Raw genomic sequence first — 21,030 nt, forward strand, 5'->3', positions numbered from 1 at the left:
TCCCTGTCCAATTGGCAGCTCCTGGAGGGCAGGGCTGAGCTGCCACCCCTGTGCCGTGCACCTAGCACCGGGGCTGGCACAACCATCGCTAAGTGCAGGAAGGAAAAAAACAGCAGCCAAACCCAAGCATCAAACGGTACGGCAGCCACAGGGTCTTTATTGGAATAAACAGCAGTGCATTGTGACACGCTTGTCATCACACGTGGCTCTGAGATGTGGCCGGCTTAGGAAACATTCCGATCATGATGCAGCACAAACAGGCAGGCCAGAGGACAATCAGCCCAGCCAGGGTTTCAGTGGCTTGTAGTTAGCATCCAGAAATCCAAAATAAACATGGCTTTAAAAAATTAAAAGACAATAAAACATTGGCATGCAAAGGGGGAAATCTCTCTCTGTCACCTTCAATTAGGACGCCAGGGCACAGCCAGCTCTGGGCTCGGTGCTTGCATCACACTCTAAGGTCGTTAAAGGGGAACTGGAGCTGCCAGACAGCTCCAGACACCAGAGGTGGGGTGCAATCATTCACCCCGAAAAGGACAAAATTAAATACTTCAGGGCCCTCTCAGAGGGGGCCTCAGGCCTCCGGACTTCCTTGGCCCCGGCGGTCGAGGTTTCTGCCCCTGCCGGAAGCAAATGGTCTAGGTTTCATCTCATTCCTGTGGGCAAAGGTCCCTGTTCAGAGAAAAGCAACTTCCTGAATTAGGAAATAAGAGACAAATGTTTGCATTCCAAGGAGCACTTGGTGAGTGTCAAAGGTGAGTGTCCACTGCCAGTTACCCCAAGATGCTCCAGCGTAAGGCAGAAGGCACGCCACCCCTTGAAATTAGCACCCAGCACTATTCTCCCGAAAGCCACAGGGGTGCTGCTGACAAAGGGGAGAGAGCCCCCACTTGGCCCTGCTGCAGAGCTGGCCCCTGGGTGCACCCATCCAGGCAAGTCCGGCTGTGAATTCTGATTAGATCTGGACACAGAAGGGGTGGAAATGAGAGGCATAAAGCCCAAGGGGGCCTCACAGGTGTATACACCTACATCTTTTTGCTAATTTGGAAAAAAATAATAACTTGAATAGAAAATCACATCCTTTCCTAGAACCACGGCCTTAAATAGTCACCAGGATGGAGCCCCAAGTGCCTGTTTGTAGGTTTCCCACATATCTTAACATTTCTTTTATTCTTTCACTTGAAACACAGAAGGGCTTGAAGTGGGCCTAGACTCGGGCGCGTTTAGCCAGAGGGGAGCCGTCTGGACTGCAGGCTGCCGAGGGCACGGTCCGGGCAGACACTGCCCACCTGGCCTGGAAACCCCGTGGCCGAGCTCTTTCCAAACCCCACAGGCAGCAGGGCCCGGCCCAGCCCCGAGCTCCCGTGTGAACCTGGCAGGGAGGGCCCCTGGGCCAAGCTACTGCGCTCCTAGGCGTGTAACGAGGGCTGCACAGACTGTTCCAGTGTGGGTATTTTGTTGGTGCGGCTCTTAAATGTCACCACATCCCACAGGAGACACCGTAATGCCATTTTAATTATTTCTTTCCCCTGCTTGGGAAACCACCTCCATCAGAATGGCTATTCTGAACCTGTCCCCAGCCTGGCAGCAGTGGAGCTGAGACAGAATATTAAACTGTTTTTTAAAACTTCAGCGTTGGCATTCACTTTAATATCGGCAATGCACTCCACAGCTCTGATCCGCAGCAGAAGGCAAAAATCAAAGAGATGATAAAGGCCTGTCTCACTGCGGTGAATGCTGGTGAGAACTCAAGGAAGACAGTCACTTTGCAGGAGGAGGGGAGGTGTGGGGACGTGCCTCAGTGGGGGACCCACCCGGCCACTGGAGCCAGCCCAGAAAGTACAGCCAATGCTTTCCCCATTTCCCTGCAGAGCTGAGGGGGGAAAGGGGCTAAAGGGCATATGATGAGGGGTTGGCATTTCGTTTTACAGGATGCCTGAAGGGAGGATCCACCAGGGCTGGGCAAGCTGCAGTTCTGGGAGAGGTGAGACGAGTACTTCACAGCCTCCACTTTTGAAAAGTTCGTCCACTCCCACACAGGGCTTTGGGATGGGAGGTGCCCACTGAGCAGCCTTGAGCCACATCAATAGCCAGCTGCTGCCCCAACCCCCTCGGCAGCACAAAACCTTGGCTGTGGGGTCACCCTAAGCCTTGGATGTTTGTGCAAAAGCTACATCAAATCAACACTGAGTGGTCAAGAGGCTTCTGGGCCTTTACAGCGAAGACTGCAAAACTGCAGAACCCACGTTACTAAAAAGCCCAGCTACCAGGGATATTCCAACCCCAGGGCAGTCAAACCTGAACCCTCTCTGAGCTGAGAGCTCCTGCAAAGCCCACAGCATGTTTCTGAACACCTGCAATCGCTAATCGCTCCATCACACGGATTTTAGGTGGACTCCCTCCCGTTGGCCCAGGGGGTTGGGGTTGGGACTATTTTCTTTATTTTTTCATCTTTTGATCAAAGCAGATCACAACTGACTCAGCATCCAGGAAGATGAGGTGAAGTGATACTGCAAACACAAAGGCACCGATTTTCAAAGCTGGGCACTGTCAAAGAATCTGCCCACTGAGGGATTATAGGGAAAGGAGGTTAGGAATAAGAACCAGACAGAGGGCAGGGGCAGAGAATAATCGTGCAGCTTGGGCTAGAAGCCGAAAGCACCTCCCTGGGAAGGCGTGGGACACCCAAGCTGCATTTCTTTCCAGAAACCGTCCCCGCCGCCGTCACTGCTGTAGTCCCCGTCACTCGATGTTCTTGTACTTGGTGAACAGGTTGTACAGGACCCTCAGGGTGGATTTGAGATCCAGATTCACTATATCTGCAGAAGGAAGCAGAGAAACCCTTGGGCCCTGCCTCCTCTCCTCAGTAACAGGAGGAGAGTGGCACTCCCAGCCCAAGAGCTCTGGGACAGCCCCCCAGGTGCTGCCAAGGCTCCCACCCCCCAACCCAGGGTCCCGTCCTTCCGTACCAGCCAGCTCACCCAGTAACTGCCTGCCCAGCAGTTCATCTATTTAAAGATGAACCCCCAAGATGCTCTGGACGGGGTCATCCAGAGACCTCAGGCTGCAGGAGAGCTCCCACCCCAGGATGCCACCCACCGCAAGGACAGATGCCCGAGATGGGGACAGCAACACCCCTTAATCCAATCCAGGATCTGCACCAGGACTTGTCCAAGGATGGGTGTTTTTGTGTGGTGCGGGAGCTCCACAGCCAAGAGACACTTCCTGGGGCCAAAGGCCCACAGGATGGGGGCAGGCCCAACTGTGCAGGACCCCGCAGCCTGGCCGGCCTCCTCCCGACCCCAGCCCAGGCCTGAGCTCTGCAGTGTGGACACGCAGGGGGGCACCTGCAGGACGGGACAGCACCCTGCCCCAGCCGGGCACCTGGTTCTCCCACTTGCTCTGTGACCTCAGACAAGTGACCTGCCTGCTCTGGGCCTCAGCTACTTCACCTGTAAAGTGGGCCTGCTGGACCACATGATGCTGAAAGCCTCGGAGCTCTGGCTGCCTGTAGCTCACCTGGCTTTACCCCTGCAGGTGATCAATGAATCACAGCGGGAGGCAAGCAGAGTCACTGCAAAGAATTGCTAGCCCCAGGGTTTCTAGAAGCTCAGCTCCTCAGAGCAGGAGAGCAGTGCGGAGAGCTGGCACAAGCTGTCTTCTGTCCCTCTCACTTTGTAAAGAAGACCAAGGCTCAAGGTGGGGAAACGGCTTGCTCTGGAGCGTGCCAGGGCGGCTGCCCCCTTGACAGACAGGCCTGGGACTGGGGGGTCCCTCAGCCATTCTCAGGACCGGTGGTGGGAGTGCCAGGCACAAGGGGAAAGGAGCACTTCTCCTCCTGCCACGCCTGACCTCGTGCAACGCTAACGCTAGTGACAGCGGCGGCACTGGCGCAAACCTGCGTGCTCCGTGTGCCAGGCCCTCGTCTATGGACTTCACACATGGTCACGCTCTTGAGTCCCCTTGGTCCTCTGAGGCTGGTACATCGTCACTTCCCTTTACACTGAGCACATGGAGGCACAGAGAGGTGAAGCAACTTGCCCAGAGACACACAGCTGGTCAGAGGCAGAGCTGGGCTCACGCTGGAGTTGTGCTCTTGCCACCACCTCAACCCTCCCAGCCATGAAACGGCAGCTGCAGTCACACTGGGAGCCACGGGCCGGGCCGGGGTCTCCGCGCAGCAGTGGCCTCGCTCCCTCCCTGCCGTGCCCTCTGACCCGGGACTCAATAAGCGGCATTATGTGCCAGGCTCTGCCCCGAGCATCTGGCATTCAGGGAGCCAGCCCTACTTTCCAGAAGCTTCCATCCAGGCAGGGAGCAAAGGACAAAGAAGAACAAGCAAGTAAACTTGTGATGGGGGCAGGGCAATGACAACGTGTCGTCCACTCGCAGCTGAGCCTGGCGTTCCCACAACAGGAATCAGGAGCCCCGTGTTTCCCAGGACACAGGGGGCCCAAGTCGCCCCTGAAGAGTGGGGTGCTCCAAGTGGGGTCCCCAGCCAGGAGCATCAGCACCGCCCGGAAACTTGTGAGAAATGCAGATTGTGGGGCTCCTTCCCAGAACATCTGAATCAGAGTCTGGGGGTGGGGTGTGGGTGTAGGGTGGGGGTGGGGCCCCGCTGTGCCCTAAGAAGCCCTCTGGGGAGAAGCCCCTGGCACAGGTAACTCAAAATACAAGCCAGGTGGGCGCGGTGAGGTGAGTCCTCACACCGGCTCACCTGGACCCCCAGCCTCTCACTGCCGCAGCCCACACGGAGCAGGTACTTGCACGGGCGTCAGGGGGCATCGACCCCGATGAGTCTGACATATTTGTAAGTCATGAAAGAGCGTCTCCAGCAGCATCGGCAGCTGGACAGGCACTGAGATCCTGAGATCTGTGGGTCGAGACTGTGACCTTCAGCGTCAAGTGGTTATTAAAGACCTGGCCCGGCCAGCACGGGCCTCCAGGTCCCCACCACGAGGAGAACAAGGAGCAGGGGTTGGCGGAGTGCGGCCTGCAATTCTGGCTAAACACAGTGGACCAGGGACACGGGCCCGATCAGGAGACAACACGGCTGCCTTTTCAGTCCCTTCTGAGGCCTGGATTTACGTCCCTCTCAACCCAAACCCAGGGGGACCTGAGGATATTATAAAGCCTGAAATTCCAGGTGCTGCCTTGACACCTTCGAGCCCCAATGGGCCCCCGAGACCTGTCGCCAGATACGCCCCCCACGCAGTGGGAAAAGCTCCCCACTGGGCTCGTTCCCCCACAGCTGCACCAGCTGCACCCCACCCTGCCCTTGAGCCAGCAGCTCCACCCCCACCAGCCCGTGGAATATTCAACAAGCCCATTGCATCCTCCCGTGGCACCCAGGGCACAGCCCACCCTCTTGTTCCTACAAGGCCTGCCTCCCACCATCCTGGTCCGTTCACTCTGCTCTGGGGTGCAACCCCCGTGGTCCTGCATGGCGGGCAGGCCCTGCTACCCCAGGGGTGCGTGTTTGTGACAAACGAACTGCTGACATCACGTCCACCCAGTCAGCGCCGGGTTTGTGAGTCAGTCATCCTGTAACCCTAGGCCAGGACCCCCCCACCCCGCCACTGACGAAGTGAAGAGGACGTGGTCAGAATGGTGGACTTGGGGGCGTTACCTTCGGGACGAGCCTTGGGTTTCTTGAGCCCGCTGTCGGTCATCAGCTCGAAGGCGAACGACACGTTATGCACCTGCAGGGAAGAAACAGCAGTGAGCGCTGGCGTCCGGCAGCCAGGCCAGTGCAGTCCCCTGCTGCCCGCTGCCTTCCTCCTGAAAAGACGGGACGAGAGCACGTGTGCAAAATGGCTCTAACGTTGAATTATTATGTCATCAAGGTCCCAGTGGGCCCAGGGCAGGGCACGGATGAAGAACTCCGATGAGGCTGGCACACGCCGCCCCTTCCCACCAGCGACCAGGGGGCTGGGGAGATGCAAAGGTGATGGAGCAAAGCCTCCCTCCAGGGGTCGCCACAACCAAGTGGCCGCTCTGCCCCGGACCCCAGGCACGGCCACGTGGTGGGAAGATGACAGTGATGGGGAAACTGAGGCTCAGAGAGGGCAAGCCACTACCCCAAGTCACCCAGCCCAATGCACTGTCCCAGGCACAGAGCTGAACCCCAACATCTCCAGGAGGGGCGTAGTGAAAGAGCTCAGCATGCGTGGGACACCCCTCCAGCCCCTGGCACGGTCTCGAGCTCCTGAGGGCAGGGCTGGTCCTGGCCCTGGGCAGGCTCCGGGGGCCCTGTGGGACCCGGAGTCGGCTGACGGTGGCTGCGGGTTTCCGCAGGGCCCTGCTCCAGGCCCTTGGCCCACCAAGCGATTCCCACCGGCCACTGCTGCGAGCCAAGGCTGATGGGCAGAGAGAGCAGCAAAGGATCACGGCTCCGAAGTGGGAAGGACTCAGGACTCTTGGTGATCAAATACACTTTAGACAATAAAATTTTGATGATTTCAACGTAATTGATTCAGAAACACAGGGAAAGCAATTGACAAAATTACCCTCAGCTAGTGAAACCCTGGAAAATAGTGTGGGGTGTTGCAAACTTGCGCCGTGGTCCAGCCAGGACGGCCACTGGGCAGGCACCTGCTGTGAGCCGGGCTCCGGCCATGCCCAGCAGAGGCTCTGGGGACACTCGGGGATGACTCGGAAACAGCCTAATGGACACAACAGGCAAACGTTAGACGTCTCCACGGGCAGCATGAGGAACGGGCCCGGAAGAAGGTGTGTGGGGTGTGGGAAGGGGCTGCGCAGGGGCTGGGACCAGCCCTGGAAATGGAGAAGGACGGCCCACGCAGGGGGCAAAGCGCAGGGTGGCCACCTGAGGGGCAGGGACGCCCCGTGTCGTGGGGCCCCCACCACGCGGCCAGCGCCTCAGCATGCCCCACCCCCCTACTGCCCCTCTGCATGGCAGGGGTCCGCTCCCCTTTTTTTTTTTTTTTTTTTTTTTTTTTTTACAGTCCTGTTTCTGGCACTAATAAGGAGTGTGCTCTTGGGCAAGTCACTTTCTTACTCTGAGCCTCTGTTTCCTCATCTGTAAAAGAGGAGAGTGGACCAAGATGATTGATAACATCTCATGGTCTTCGATTCTAGACTAATAAATTATGTTGATTCTCCCATTCCAAGCAATACATTTTCTTTTTAACCAGGACTTCCTGGGGACAGGATTTCCTGGTGCAAATTATTGGCTCTGGCTCAAGCCACTGGGAGAAATATTGTTTAGCAGGTGGAACTTTGACCTTTCTCCGGTCACTCTGGAAAGGCATTTTTACGTGCTTGGCCTGGTCCAGAGATATACTCTATGGCAGAAACGTTGCTGTCCACCTAACAAAATATCCTTCACTGTTTCCTGCTTGCCCCTTAGCCCAAATTTTACTCAAGGTAGTAGGGTGACAGCCTCAGAGGTGAATCATGATATATATAAGGCAAAGATCCCGCTCCCCTTTTTATGGGGGTGCGGTGGGTCGGGACAACTGCTGAGAAAGGCTCGGAGCTAGAAGAGTCGGAGCCGGGATCCAAAGCTGCTGCATCTGGATTCAAAACCTGAGCCCTTCCTCCAAGAGTGTCCACGACACGAGTCCCTGTCCGCAGAATAGCGCCGACATAATCTCACACTCACACTGTCACACATACCCTCACACACACCCACGGACACACTCAGTCTTCACATTTGCACACAGGCCCACTCACCCACGCACACTCACACGCACTCACACACACACAATACTCACTAACACATTTATACAAGCAAACACACTTAGTCTTCACACACCTACCCACTCACCCATTTACACTCACACACATTCACACACACCTACATACGTGTTCCATCTCACATTCAGACACACCCACATACACACTCAGTCTTCACACATGCAAGCTCACTCTCTCACACGTTCACACCCCCACATGCACTCGACCTTTATACTCACACACACACATTCATAGATGTGATCTGCACTGTCACATTCATACATACTCAGTCTAACTCACACTCACACACACACCCCAAATACATACACATTCTTCACACTCATTCTCACCCACTCACATACACACATATAGACACCCACACATTACACACCTACTCACACATACCCAGTCTCACAGACTTGTTCTCACACGTTCACACACAAGTACTACAGTCTTTATACACTTACACACTCACACACTTGCACACACACTCTCATACACAAGCACCTACATACACACTCATGATCACACACACACAATACTTGCTCTCACACACATTCATACACAACCACTTGCTTACACACTCAGTCTTCACAGATATACACACTCACAACGTTCTCACACAGGCTCACAAACACCCATATGGCCTTTGCACCCTGACAGACACACACCTACTCACACATACACTCACACACATGCACACACTCACACACACTCACAACAGGCTATGAATCTAGATGGGGCCACGCCAGCAAGGGGAAAGAACATGGGGGAAAGCCGGGTTTCGAGGACTCTTCTCTGGCCCAAGGCACGGTTGGCACAACAGGGACCGTCCCCTCGGCCTGTGTCCCGGGGCCTCTCGGGGTCTGAGGAATGTTCTCCCCACGCGCAGCGAGGTCATCAGCAGAGAGCCGGGGTCGGCACACAGACGGGTGTGTGCTGGGGCTAGTGCTGAGGGGGCCAGGTGTGCAGACCCCACCCCGACGGGGAGAGTGCCCCCTTCTCAGGTACTCGGCTCAGTAGTAGTTGGTTCTGAAGGGAGATCGGCTTTCTGCTTTCTTCTCAGCCTGAGGAAACTTCCGGAAAAGAAACTGCCATTTCTCAGGGCCACGCCTTCACTCAAACCACCTTGAAGGGTCCAGCAGAGACGCCTTCCCCTGGGCCTGGGTCCCTCGGTGGGGCCGGAAGACCTCCCCTCGCCTTGGGGGCTGAGGCGAGACCCCCAGGGCCTGGCCCCACACTGAGCCCCAGAGCCCCACACCTGTCCCAGGCCCAGGAACCCTGGAATCCTCTCTTTCTCTCTCTCTGCACAATTCAGAGTTTTAGAAAACCTGCCCAGGCAAAATTAAATTAAATTAAAAAATTAAAAAAACAATTTTAAAAATAGGAGTTGGCCCTTCTGGCTCTGGCCTTGCCGGCCGTGGGACCCTGGGCTCAGCTCAGGTGCCTGAGATTCCAGGCCTCATCCAGGAGTGCGCCTTGCAGCTGCCAAGCCCCTTTTGGTTTCCTCCTCTAGGAATCACCTTCGGGTCTTTGGACGCTCAGTCCACAGAGAAAACTCTGCAGAGCCTCCACCTGGGGCTACCCAAGAGGTGACCAGCACACGGGGTCCACGGCGCAGTGCCCAGCGCAGAGGAGGATGCAAACGGTGGCCCGACCGCAGAAAGCTAGGGTCAGAGCCACAACGCCTGAAATTGCTTGAACGCTGCGGTTCGTTTGTAGGAACCGACAGGGTCTCAACTGCCCTACCTCGTTTTTATAAAAGCCGATGCAGCTCTTTAGAAAAGAAACGATGACTACTCTCGGGGATAATGGTCCATGACGTGCTGCCAAGTTTTCTCTCTTAACCTCAGAGTCCCCCTCCGGAAAAGGCAGGGTGGCTGCAGAGATTCCCAATGCCAGACCACAGGCTCTCCGTGATCTCACGTGCACAGGAGGTGACTTACGAAATGATGCCTCTGCACCTTGCTGCTGGCACCCCTGCAAGGGCTGGCTAAAGAGAACAGGGTTCGGGCCTACGAAGGGGGTCGTGAGGACAAAGGGGAGATGCTAAATATCACGGGCTTACGAGGCACTCCCCAGCGCCTGTCACTGCACCCACTGTGGACTCCCTGCGAGGGGGAAGGCAGTGGCCCAGGGGTTGGGGACAAGCCAGGTTGGAGAAGGAGCCATCAGCAACCTCCGCATCCTCCCTGAAGACAGACGTAAGCTGCCCACAGGGCCATGGCTCCCTTCTGGGAAGGCGAGTGGGGTGGATGGTGCACTGCAGGCTCTACCCTCAAACAGCACCCCCACCCCACCCCCATCAATCCCAGGCCTCCTCGCCGCCTTCCAGGACAGGACAGCGACAGACAAAGGCTTTTGTCCTTGTTTCCAAGAGAAGAAAGCGGGGCCCCACAATGAGGCCTCTGCCATTTGTGCAGAGCCTTTGCTTTGAAAGAAACCCAGTACCAGGCCTCCTGGCTAAATCCACCGTTCTGGCCAGCAGCTTAAAAGATTGTGAACAGAGGAAAGATCTCTGCAAACAATGCTTCTGCAGTCCAGCCTGGATGTGCATGGATCTCTTAACCAAAATAACCGTTTTATTTCCAGAACAGCACAGGCACCACCATTTCCTGACTGAGCTCACTCTGCCCTCTCCCCCTTGCTCATTCCCACTCGCTGCCCAATTTGAACTGGTACTTGCCAGGACCTTCTTAATCTGTTCTGATTCCATCTCGGCTGGCAAGACGGGAATGGCATCCGGCCACGAGCAGCCAGGCCATCAGGTGCCAGCCAGGGGCCGACTGATAAATGCTGGCCTCATTTTTGCCTGTTTCTCCGGCTGCTCCACCACCTATGTTGTCTGCCTCCCTGACTCCCGGGGTCTAGCACTTTGGGAAAATCAAATGACAGATGCCTGTGAGTCCAAAGCAATATGGAGAGTCCATAAGCCAAGTTTCTAGAGGTGACACACTAAATACCACTGCTCCCGGCTCGACTGCAGGAAGCTTTGGGCAGGAGGCAGGGCTGAGAAAGGACTCCACTCCCAAACACCAGTGAAAGCAGAACCAGGCGGAGCATGGCAAGCTGCATCTAAGTGTGAGGCCCTCTGACCCAAACGATTGTATTGTGGGAATTTTCCTAAGAAAAAATCCAATGGGAAATGGAAAAATAAATACATTCAGGAAGATGCCCTGTTTTTGTTTCTGTTTTTTTTAATAGGGAAAAAGGTGGAAACAAGAGGACTGCCCCCCAAGTGGGAATTAGTGAAGACCCAGGCAGCAGATCACTTGGGGACCTCTGAGCCCAGAAATGGTACTGAAGGACCTCAGGAAGTGGCACTTAGGGAGCTCATAGAGCAATGGGGAGAAACAGACGTGACCCGCACGTGACATGAAACAGGGAAGGATTCTCAACTCAGCTGACATTTGACTGTGATTATTAAAAACCACATGGTCCTGTGGAAAAGAGGCAGAGGGGAGCAGGCACCCAAAGCCTTTGATCTGCTGGGTGACGCGATGGCCCTCTTATTTCTTTTACTTATCGCAGTGCCATTTGTTGTGTGCTTTTGATTTTGGAAGGATGGAGCTTGGCTGTAGGAAGAGGTCCTGGGGGAAACTGGGCCAGCACGTCCTGGGCCACCACCCAGAAGCCCCCATACCTTGTGGTCAAAGCTGTCCGGAGTCAGGAAGAAGCTGTGGAGAGGTACGAAGTAGCCCTCCAGGAGGCCCATGAGCAGAACCAGGTACACTCCATCTGCGAACTAGCGAGAAACACTCATGAGTGCTCTGAGCGGTGCATGGAGTGGGTGGGCATCGAGCATCTGCTCAGGAGGAGGAAAAACCCATCGCTCTTTCCCTTTGTAGTCGAGAGAGCCTGGAACGAGGGAAAAGGGTGTGGGTGCAAAAAGCCAAGCTTGGGACCTTGGGGACGACGCTGTCGCCCTTATCGGGGTTGTGGTGCGGAGCCAGCAAGAGGATAGGCAGGGAGTGCCTCACAAGTAGCAGGTGCTCCATCAGTATTGGCTGCTCAATGATGAATGAATGAACAAAGAGGAATGAATGAATGAATGAACAAATGAATATGAATGAATGGGTGGTGAATGAATGAATAACGAATGGTGAGTGAATGAATGAAGAGGAATGAATGAATGATTACCGCAAGGTGCCGTATGCTTTGGTTTTGTTATCCTGGGCTGCCCAAAGCTCTCTCGTGCTCAGGAGAAGCTTCCTCGGGCTCATGCGGTGGGAACAAAGCCCTCCGTGTTCACCCAGTGTGCACTCTGTTCTGGCCGCGTCCCCCACCCACCACGGGCAAAGGCCCCACCGGCTGCAGCCATCACCCCGGGGTTCCCTGGGGCCCCCACCCTGCTGCACTGACTCTGACTCCCCCACCCCCAACCTCGGCTTGGTGCCTCAGCTCCACGCCCTGCCGGCCCTCTGAATTCCCAGCCCAATTCCAGGCAAGAGGGTCCGGGCCACCTGGCCACCCCGCCGAGCACCCCCTCCCACCCACACGGGGGGCAGGAATCTAGAACAGAAGAAACCCCCTTTCTGGAAGACACACTTCTGTCTCTGCATAACCAGGGCAGGGAGAAACGGCTTGGTTTACAGATAAAGGAGCCATGTGAAGGCAGAGGCCCCATCGGGGACAGCTGCACCCTCCCATCCTTCCAGATGACATAAATGGGGTCCCAGGACCCCCTGCAGCACAAGGACACGGTGGTCTCTCACCGCAGGGCAGGCCAAAGCAAGCAGCCAGCCTCTGATGTCTAAACCGTGTTCCCCAAGGCAGCAGCCACTAGCCATGTGCAGCTATTTAAATTTATGTTAAAACATTAATTAAAATGATAGAAATAATACACACTGCACACACTTGCTCTCCTAGAAAAAGATGCTTACGATATATTTAGTGACAAAAACCATATGACAAAGCCACCGTACAGTATGGTCCATTGTCATTTTAGAAATACATCCATGCTTATAAAATATCTGGAAAAATGACACACCCAACTGTTAACTGTAGTTAGTTACCTCTGGAGGGGGTGCAGGGGTGGGGAGGAGATGGGAAGGAAGGAGAAAGGGGAATTTTTACTTTTCACTTAGTATACTCCCATACTGTTTATCAAACAGCAAATAATCAGAGGCTTAATGTACAACATTAGTGAACTAACAATAATAAATATATTTGCAAACAATGAACAAATAAATATACATGTTAAAAATGGACTGCTCAGCTTTCAAATGCAGACCAATGTTTTCCACAATTAACCAGACACACAGAAGAAAGGTCTGGAATAAAATGCTCGCCAGCACTCACCACAGTTATCTCTGGGTGATGGGATTACAGATGAGCTTTATTTGTTTTGCTTATCTGCATTTTCAGACATTTCTACAATGAACCTGAATTACTTTTTTAATTAGAAAAGCAAATGAGAAAAGTTAAAGAAAGAGAAAGAATAGAATGCAATCACCCAGGGGTTTAAGAAGGATCAACTGTGCACGAGAGAAATCTGCACCAAGAACTTAAAAGATTGAATTCGAGCACCCAGCTAATCCTTGGAAAATTATATTTTGTCTTTAATGCCTGCCAAGTGTTAAAAAACATATTTTCACAATGCTACTTTAGCTTTGAGTGGGGAGAGAAAAGTATAATTTAGATGCTTGGTGCAAAAGGAGTATTTCGTGTGTATTCGTCGGATGGGTATTTTTTGAGCGTTTCCAGGGCTAAGTGCGAGGGCTGTGACGGGGAGCAGAAGCAGAGGGGACAGGGCCTGCCAGTCTGCACATGCAAAGGGCCTGTGGTAGGGAGCTGAGTCTGAGAGAAGGCTGGTGGCTGGGGCTGGGAGCTGTTAGATGGCCCACTCCACCGGGAGTCAGAAGGCTGGCTGGAAATGACACAACACAAAGAATTCTTTAATACCAAACACTCCGTACCTGGCTTTCTAGTTCCGTCACTTCCAAATTCAGTTTGTTTAGGTGCTTGTTCACAAATGTGATGAGGGACTGTCAAGGTAAAGAGACACAGGGAGCAGTGAGGGAGGAGATGCCACTCCCATCTGGGGGAACTGATTCAACATTTGGCATCGCTGGCTTTGTGCAGCATCTTTAACCTCCTCCGTTTGCTAGAATAAGAAGCCCACGTTCGAAATAAAAAGTTATTACAATGGCCTTTAGTGGTAATGGGATAACACCTAAATCCATCCCAGTTGGAGAAGAAAGTGCACGTCTCTATCCTAACCAATACACACACATCAGTTTATCCACACGTGCACGCCATATTTAAAATCACGCAGAAGAATGATCAATGCCCTTAAGAAGGATAAAACTGTTGGGGGTACATCATTGAAACTTTCAGCAAATCCTAGATGTAAGCTTGAATGAGGGGAATGGCTTCCTGGAGCCGCCTCCACCACAGCTGGAGTAAGCAGAGACGGTCCCCCCAGATCTTACCTCAGGGCAGCAGGGATTTGCAGAGCCCCCAAATACCCACACAAGGTGCCCTGTTTCTCCTGGCCAGGGAGAGTTTAAAACTTGTCACGGGGACTTTTCTCAGCAATCAGACCCAGCTTTAATGGGAACTCACCCCACCCCACCCCAAACCCGGACCTGGTATCTCGTCTTCATTCATTCTTCCCAAATTTATTGAGTACCCACTACGGGCCTGGCACTCTGCTTGGTGCAGGGAACACAAAGACAGTCAGATGGAGCCCACCTGAGGGTCCTGTGGCGTAAGCACCTGTCTACACACCCAGCGCAGGGAGAAGATCCAGCAACACCCGTGACACACGTGCATCAGAGGGGAGGTGCCACCTGCAGATGGAGATGGTTTGGCTTCTTCCTTTCCAATTTGGAAACCTTTCATTTCCTTTTCTTGCCTAAGTGCCCTGGTGTGTTGAGTCTGGAAGGCTTCAGAGCTGGGGGCATTTGCACCTGCCCTGACGGGTGGGCCAAGAGGGGGCACCCAGGCCCAGTGCCTATCTGAGAACCCCTTGGGGACCGTCGGGGTGGGACAGATGAGAGCGGGTGGAGGTGACCCAGAAGAGTCACGCAGAGGTGGGCAGGGGCCCCCTGCTTTCATCCTGGGGCAGCTGCTTGCAATGTGGCGGGGGTGGGGGGGACAGGCTGGAGGCAGCAGCCGCCGGGCAAATGAATGGATTTTGTCTTGCTCGCTGCTGGTGCCTCTAGGACCCACACTTAGGAGGTGCCCAAAATACAGCTTTCCAAAGGATGAATCACAGCCACTGAAAGACAAAAGCTAACTGCATGCCACACTGCAGTCCATAAGCTGCAGGGCCCAGGTACTGCGTGCTGAGCCCCTTCACAGGCAGATCACATCCCACCCTCACAACACCCCTGGGAGGTGGGAAAGTCTGTCCCCACTTGACAGATGAGGAAACTGAGGCTCAGGGAAATCTGCCACAGGCCACACACTGATAAGTGGGAAAGTCTCTTGTGCATCTACTGAACGAGCTCTGTCTGCTTCCCTGGGGGCCAAATGTGGCCGAGGTGGGTGGTGGGGGCAGGAGGCAAGAGGAGGATGCTTGGAGGCTCGTGAAGTGGGTTACTCTTCACCCAAGGAATGCCCAAACTCTGCTCAATGCTGAGGGTGCCAAGAAGACTTCCCCAGAAGGGCCATTTGAATGGCTCCACTGTCTGTCTTTTGCTTCCAAAACCTAGGAACAGCATTTTCCTGAGTGGGTGCCACAGGGATTTTTAATGTTTACTACCCCAAAAGAAACAGATAAATAAACACTGCTATCAACAAATAAGTTGGGGAAACGCTTCCTACCAAGCCCTCTCAGAGAACTGCAATACATGCGGGCAAATCAAAGGCTCTGACGAGTCCTGCAGTAGAAAAGCTGCTTGGGAAAACTGTCCCAGACAAAGGAGGATTCTCTTCCCAGGGTCATGGGCAGAGAGTACCACGCCTCAGATTTTAGAGGGAGGGAAAAGCCCACATCCTACTGCTCCCCCTTCTCCCCACATGTGATGTCAGCAGGCTCTGGGGTAACTTTGTGTGCAATGGAGATGCCTCTCAGTTCTTGTGGGGGATGAGGAGGAGGACAAGCTTCCCTGATGGGTTGTTCTGGAGGCTCTTCATCCCCAGCCCCTCTGACTCCAAGCCTTGTGATCGCATGGATTTTTCCATCCACAGATTGACCAGTGGGCCACGTGGGCTGATGATCAGGACCTGCCCTGTGTGCTCCTCTCTGGATGGGAAACCGGCCAAATCCACTCACAGAGCCGCTGGGCTGCAAGGCCCCTGCTTGTTTACTGGGCAGGCTGTGAAGGTGGCTTTGTGGCAATGAAGCCGGTAGAGCCAGCAGGCTGACACACTTAAAGACATTTCCACGCTGGAAAAAAGCCCCGAGTCGCAATTAACCGCCACGCTGGAGCGGGCTTGGTAATTCACTTAACAGAAGTGGAATGGGGGGGGAGGCAGATACCCGGGGAGCAGAGACGTTGAGTTAAAAGGTGCTAATTTTATGTGCCGTAGTTACGTTTTTTTGACTATAATCACATTTCAATCCATGTGGCAAACATTTCAGAGATTTCAAACATTTTCCCACCTTCTTCCCAGCACAGAATGCCTGCTGTAAAAAGCTCCAAGATGAGAGGAAAACAGAGAATCCAATCAAGAGCTTACCTTTTTCACCAAGCTGAGCTTATCCGGGGCGTGGTCAAACAGGGTGTCGAAGGCGTCACGCTCTGCAGGACACGCAAAGAAAGACACGGAGGGGAGTTTACAGACAGACCCAGGCTGCTCTAACCCCCACTCTCGGTGACCCCACTTCTGATCCTTCCTGATGCTCTGACACAACCCTCATGCCTGCCCAGAACCCTTTTAATTCCTGCCAGATCGGAAGGGCTGAAGAGGTTGATGAGTCTTGGCACAATCGAGGAAGGAAAAGCCTGGACCAGATGCTTCTCTGGCTCCTGAGAACTGTTTCCCTTTTGATATGACATTCACGGACCACATCTCCACATACTTGCCGGCATCACATCCTATGGCCAGAGGTGGCTGTGACTTGCTCCCATTCTGCACACCTGGTCTATCAGAAGCCTTGTTGGTAAACCCACCTCCCTCACCTGGGCAGCGCTGCAGCCCTCTGCCCCATCCGTCCCCCTCCTCTGCTCCTGACCTGCCCACCCCTTGAAAGTGGAAACTGAATGGTGTCGCCCCCTTCTCACCCCCACCCCGACAAAGAGCCCTCCAGTAGCTTCGCATCACTATTAGTCTAGAAGGCATTCTGTCTCCTGCAGACCTGCTCAGACCCCTGCCCACCTCACCCCTTCCTCCCAGCCGGCCCCCCGCTGCTCCTCCATCACCCCCAGCACACGCCTGCCTCAGGCCCTTTGCACAGTTGTCTCCTCTCTTCGGATGCTCTTCCTGCCAACAGTTATGTGGCTCATTCCCTCACTACCTCCAGGTTGCTCTCAGACGTCCCCTCCGCTGAGAGGCCTTCCTTGACTACCTGTCCAAAGGGGCACCCCCCACCCTCTGTCCTTCCTCCTGCTACCACCCCCACCCCACCCCTGCTCTCTGTCCTCTTGCCCTGCTGCATGTTTTCCATAGCACTTATCACGACATGAAACCCTGTTTTATTTTTCTGTGTCTGCCTGTGTATCCCCTGCTGGATGGCAGCCGCAGGTGGGCTGGGCCCACTGCCCCTCTAGTCCCTGCACTGCCTCCAGCTCCCAGGACACCGAAGGGCCCACAGGAGCACTCGACTGGAGCTGCTGAAGGGATGAGCAAACCAGAGGAGACTTCGCTCCAGAAGCTCAGCCACAGCGATTCTTCTGGGGGCATCTGCCTCTGCGGGGGGACCCGTAGGGACGGCCTCGTCCATCGCTGGGCCTCCGTCCTCCTCCTGCCTAGACAAGCTCCAACCCGCAGCCGCACACTGTCAACGGCTCTCCCTCGACAAGGGCGGCACTGGGCTGGCTTGGGGCTGGCACCTGGTTCCCACACAGAAGGGGACATAGCATGCCACAGCCGGATCTGAGCAAGGAGTGAGGGAGACAGGGCATCTGGCGAGAGGCCTGGAGCCCCCCAAGGTTCCTGGGGGCAGCATACGCTCATGAGGCTACAGCCAACTCTATAAGTGCTGGGTCGTGGGCCCAAACCCCAGGGTGGGACCCCAGGAAGCTGGGGCGCTGGCCCATTGGTGGGGGAGTCACACCCCGACTGGCTGAGAGCGGCTGGGACCCCAGAAAGAGAGCCCACACAGGGCCTCTTCCTGGGACCACCCCAGCCTGATCTCACCAGCCCAAGGTGGAGAGAAAGACCCCACCCCAAGGGACAGTGAGGAGGGGCACAAGGAGCAGACATCACCCCTCACCCGTGCCAGGGAGAGGAGGAGCCTCCCTTACCCGTCTCCCCGCTGCCTGGCCCCAAAAGGAAGGAACTCGGCACCCAAAGGCCGGGGCCCCCGAGAGGGAGCTCACACCCCAGCCCAGCCCAGCTGCCCCCTCCAGGCCTCCTATTGGCCTTGGGCATGGGGGTGGGGGAGAGAAGGAAAAAGGCAAAGAGGCGGGGAGAGAAGTGGAGTGTGTGTGTGTGTACTGGGCAGGGGGGCTCCCAGCTTCCTTCACCTAAAGGTCAACAGCGACTAAAAGCCATGACCCAGCAGACGTCCTCACGACACAGCAGCTGCTTTCCTAATGTCGCATCTGTAAATTATTTTCATCGTTTAAGTCAGATTATACTCAATGAGATAGTCTGCTAAGGGGGGAAAGAAACAGCAAAATCTTTACAAAGCCAAATGTGAACCCGAAATCCAGCTTAGGTAAAACCCTGAGAGCAGAGCAGAGCTTGACGTCAGCAGGGTATATATTTAGCTGGGACACCGCTGGGCCGGCCGTCAGCTTGGCCAGGAAGCAGGTGGCCTGGGAGCCCGGCTGTCCCCAGCAGAGCCAGGCACCTCCCACCCTGGGACTGGGGCGATGACACACCACTGCTGCTGGGAGGGTCTGGGGCTCTGGAAAGATGCAGGGGGTCCCAGGCCCCCCGGAGTGCCTCAGCCTTGGGGAATGAAAAGAGGTCCACGTTCAGAGCCCCGGTGGCCGACGGGACAGTCCCCTGGTGTTAGGAAAGTCGTCCCCCTCTGCACTCTTTCCTCCTCTGGGAAGTGGGAACGAGAAGCAGTTGCCTCAGCAGCTAGAGTAAGAATTAGCTGAGATGGTGCAATGGGGACTTGGTGCTCCCGCTTGCTCCACTTGCCCCCCACCTTCCCTGCACACGCTGGGGAAGGCCCCAGAGACAAGCAAGGAGAAGCCGGCTCCTGGGGAGGGACGGGAAGGCAGGTGGAGGACCAGAGACGGGGACAGCCCGGCAAGCGCCAGGCACGAGTTCCGTAGCCGAGCTCCGAGAGCAGGGACGGGCAGGTCAGCCACCACGGGCACTGAATGCAGGGTTCGCCCAACGCAGCCTGCAGCAGGGCTCAGCGTGGGCCACATCTGCTTGTTTGCTCTGTGTTTTTTTGAGTCGGCACTTTTTAAAATCAGGAGGCTTATCAAAGAGTTCTGAATTTTGGCTTCTCTGGAAGAATTGGCGGCAACAGTGACCCTCTCCCCATCTGGCATCGACGAGCTGCCCACTGCAGCGGGGGTGCAGGGCTCTCCAGTTGGCCCCAGGCCCCACCGCTCCCCGCAGCCCACTGCTCCCCACGGCCCCCAGTGCCGAGCTGAGGGGTGGCTGCCACTGACCATCTTATATTCTACCCATGTCCCTTTTTCGTTTCCGGCCCAGAGGCACCTGCGTTTGTGAGCCACGGACACGCGGCCGGGGCCATGGAGGGAGGTTTCACTAAGGAGCCTTGGAGCCTGAGCCGGGCCCTGCCGGGGCGGGAAAGGAGGAAAGGCATCCAGGCACAGGGAACAGAAGGCACGGAGAGAGGCGCGAGAAGTCCAGCGCGGGGGGCCTGGGGGGCTGCGTCCTGCGGGGTGCGGCTCAGGAGGGGGGAAGCTGGAAGGTGGGATCAGGGCAGAGTTTTGTAGAATGAGCTCTGTTGGCAGAAAGGGGGGGCATATGTGGAAGGGGAGAACAAGGAGGTGGGGAGACCCTCCAGCAAGGCGCCTCCGGCAAGGACTGCCCCCCACCCCTGTGTCCTGACACGGCCTCAGGAAGGGGGCTCCAGGCTGGGTGGGTAGCCCGGGGAGGGGCATGGCCGCCTGCAGAGACAGGAAAGAGGCAACCAGCAAACCGGTTGCCATGGAGATCCGGCTGCAACCTCCCTGGCTCCCCTGAGACGCGTTTCCATGGGAGAGAAAAGCTCCGCACCCCCACCACGGCCAGGACATGATGCTGTCAGGAGGCGGGGGACCCTTGGTTGGCTTGAACCCCCTCACCTGCTGGGGTGCTGGAGCCGGCGTAGGGGGCAGAGTGGAGCCCTTCTCCCTCCCCAGCTCAGAGTTCTCAGTAGGAAACCGAGGCCAAGAACCTGGCTCCTTGGAAAGCCAGGCAGGCAGCCTTCAGGCAAGGCGTGTGTGCCTGGTATCTGCAAGCTCCTGGAACATCTGGTATTTGCTGCAGCCGACTGTGTAGCTGTTTGGGGCATGGATGCAGGGAAGAGACAGCTCCGGCCCACAGGACGCTGGCAATTCAAGGAGCCTCGGGGGAAGGGAAAAAGGGAAGGGCCTTGGGGTGCCCTCAAATTGTACTGACACCGACTGTGAGCCAGGCACGTGGCAGGGGCTTTCCGTGTGAAAACACTGATGTAAGGAGTAAAAGCGAAGTGTTCCATGTGGGCAGAGCGCGCTATACGGTGTGTTGGATGATTTACAAATAAGGTGGGGTAGGGGCCAGAGGAGTATAATCTGGGGGCAGGTGGTCAGAGACAGCCTCGCTGACAGGTGACAACTGGGCCAAGAGCTGGAGGAGGTGCACGAGTGAGCCATGGAGTAATCTAGAGGGAGAGCATGCCAGGCAGACAGGACAGTAAGTGGGAGCATCCAGGCCTGCTTTCAAGACAGCAAGGAAGCCACAGGACTACAGGGCAAGAGGGGACCAGTGGGAGAGGAGGCTGGGGATGGGGCAAGGGAGGGTCTCAGAGGTCACTGTGAGGGCTGTGGCTGTAACCACGGGTAGGGATGGGATGGGAAGAGTGACCTGACAGTGGATGGCAGGGGCACCCCGGGAGCAGGTACAAGGAACTGACCTCAGCCAGGCAGGAGGGCTGTGGGGGGACTGAAAGATTGAGCAAAGCAGCCATGAAACAAGGACAAGACACGGGCTGGAACTCCACTGCCTCTGCCAGGGCGACCAGGAGACCTGGTGACTGGTGTCAGCAGAAACCATGAAGCTGGGAGCAGAACGAACGGCCTGTGCCTGGCTCACAGCCTG

At 55.6% G+C, this 21,030-nt stretch overlaps 1 protein-coding gene across 3 annotated transcripts in view; it reads right to left on the reverse strand.

Moving 5' to 3' along the window:
- Positions 1–129: 129 nt before the first annotated feature.
- Positions 130–21,030, reverse strand: part of PARVB (parvin beta) — a 126,486-nt gene continuing 105,585 nt past the window's right edge. For 2 of the 3 annotated variants that reach the window (XM_037847058.1, XM_037847060.1), the window contains exons 9-13: positions 16,333–16,394; positions 13,620–13,688; positions 11,345–11,446; positions 5,630–5,702; positions 4,726–4,873 (exon numbers count right to left, since the gene is read on the reverse strand). In XM_037847058.1, coding sequence (XP_037702986.1) covers positions 4,734–4,873; positions 5,630–5,702; positions 11,345–11,446; positions 13,620–13,688; positions 16,333–16,394 — 446 coding nt within the window. In that variant the 3' untranslated portion in view covers positions 4,726–4,733. Of the gene's footprint in view, positions 2,820–4,725; positions 4,874–5,629; positions 5,703–11,344; positions 11,447–13,619; positions 13,689–16,332; positions 16,395–21,030 lie in introns of those variants that run through there. The other variant, XM_037847059.1, reaches the window with a different exon arrangement.

Source organism: Choloepus didactylus, chromosome 8 (assembly GCF_015220235.1).
Source record: "Choloepus didactylus isolate mChoDid1 chromosome 8, mChoDid1.pri, whole genome shotgun sequence".
Taxonomy (NCBI): domain Eukaryota; kingdom Metazoa; phylum Chordata; class Mammalia; order Pilosa; family Megalonychidae; genus Choloepus; species Choloepus didactylus.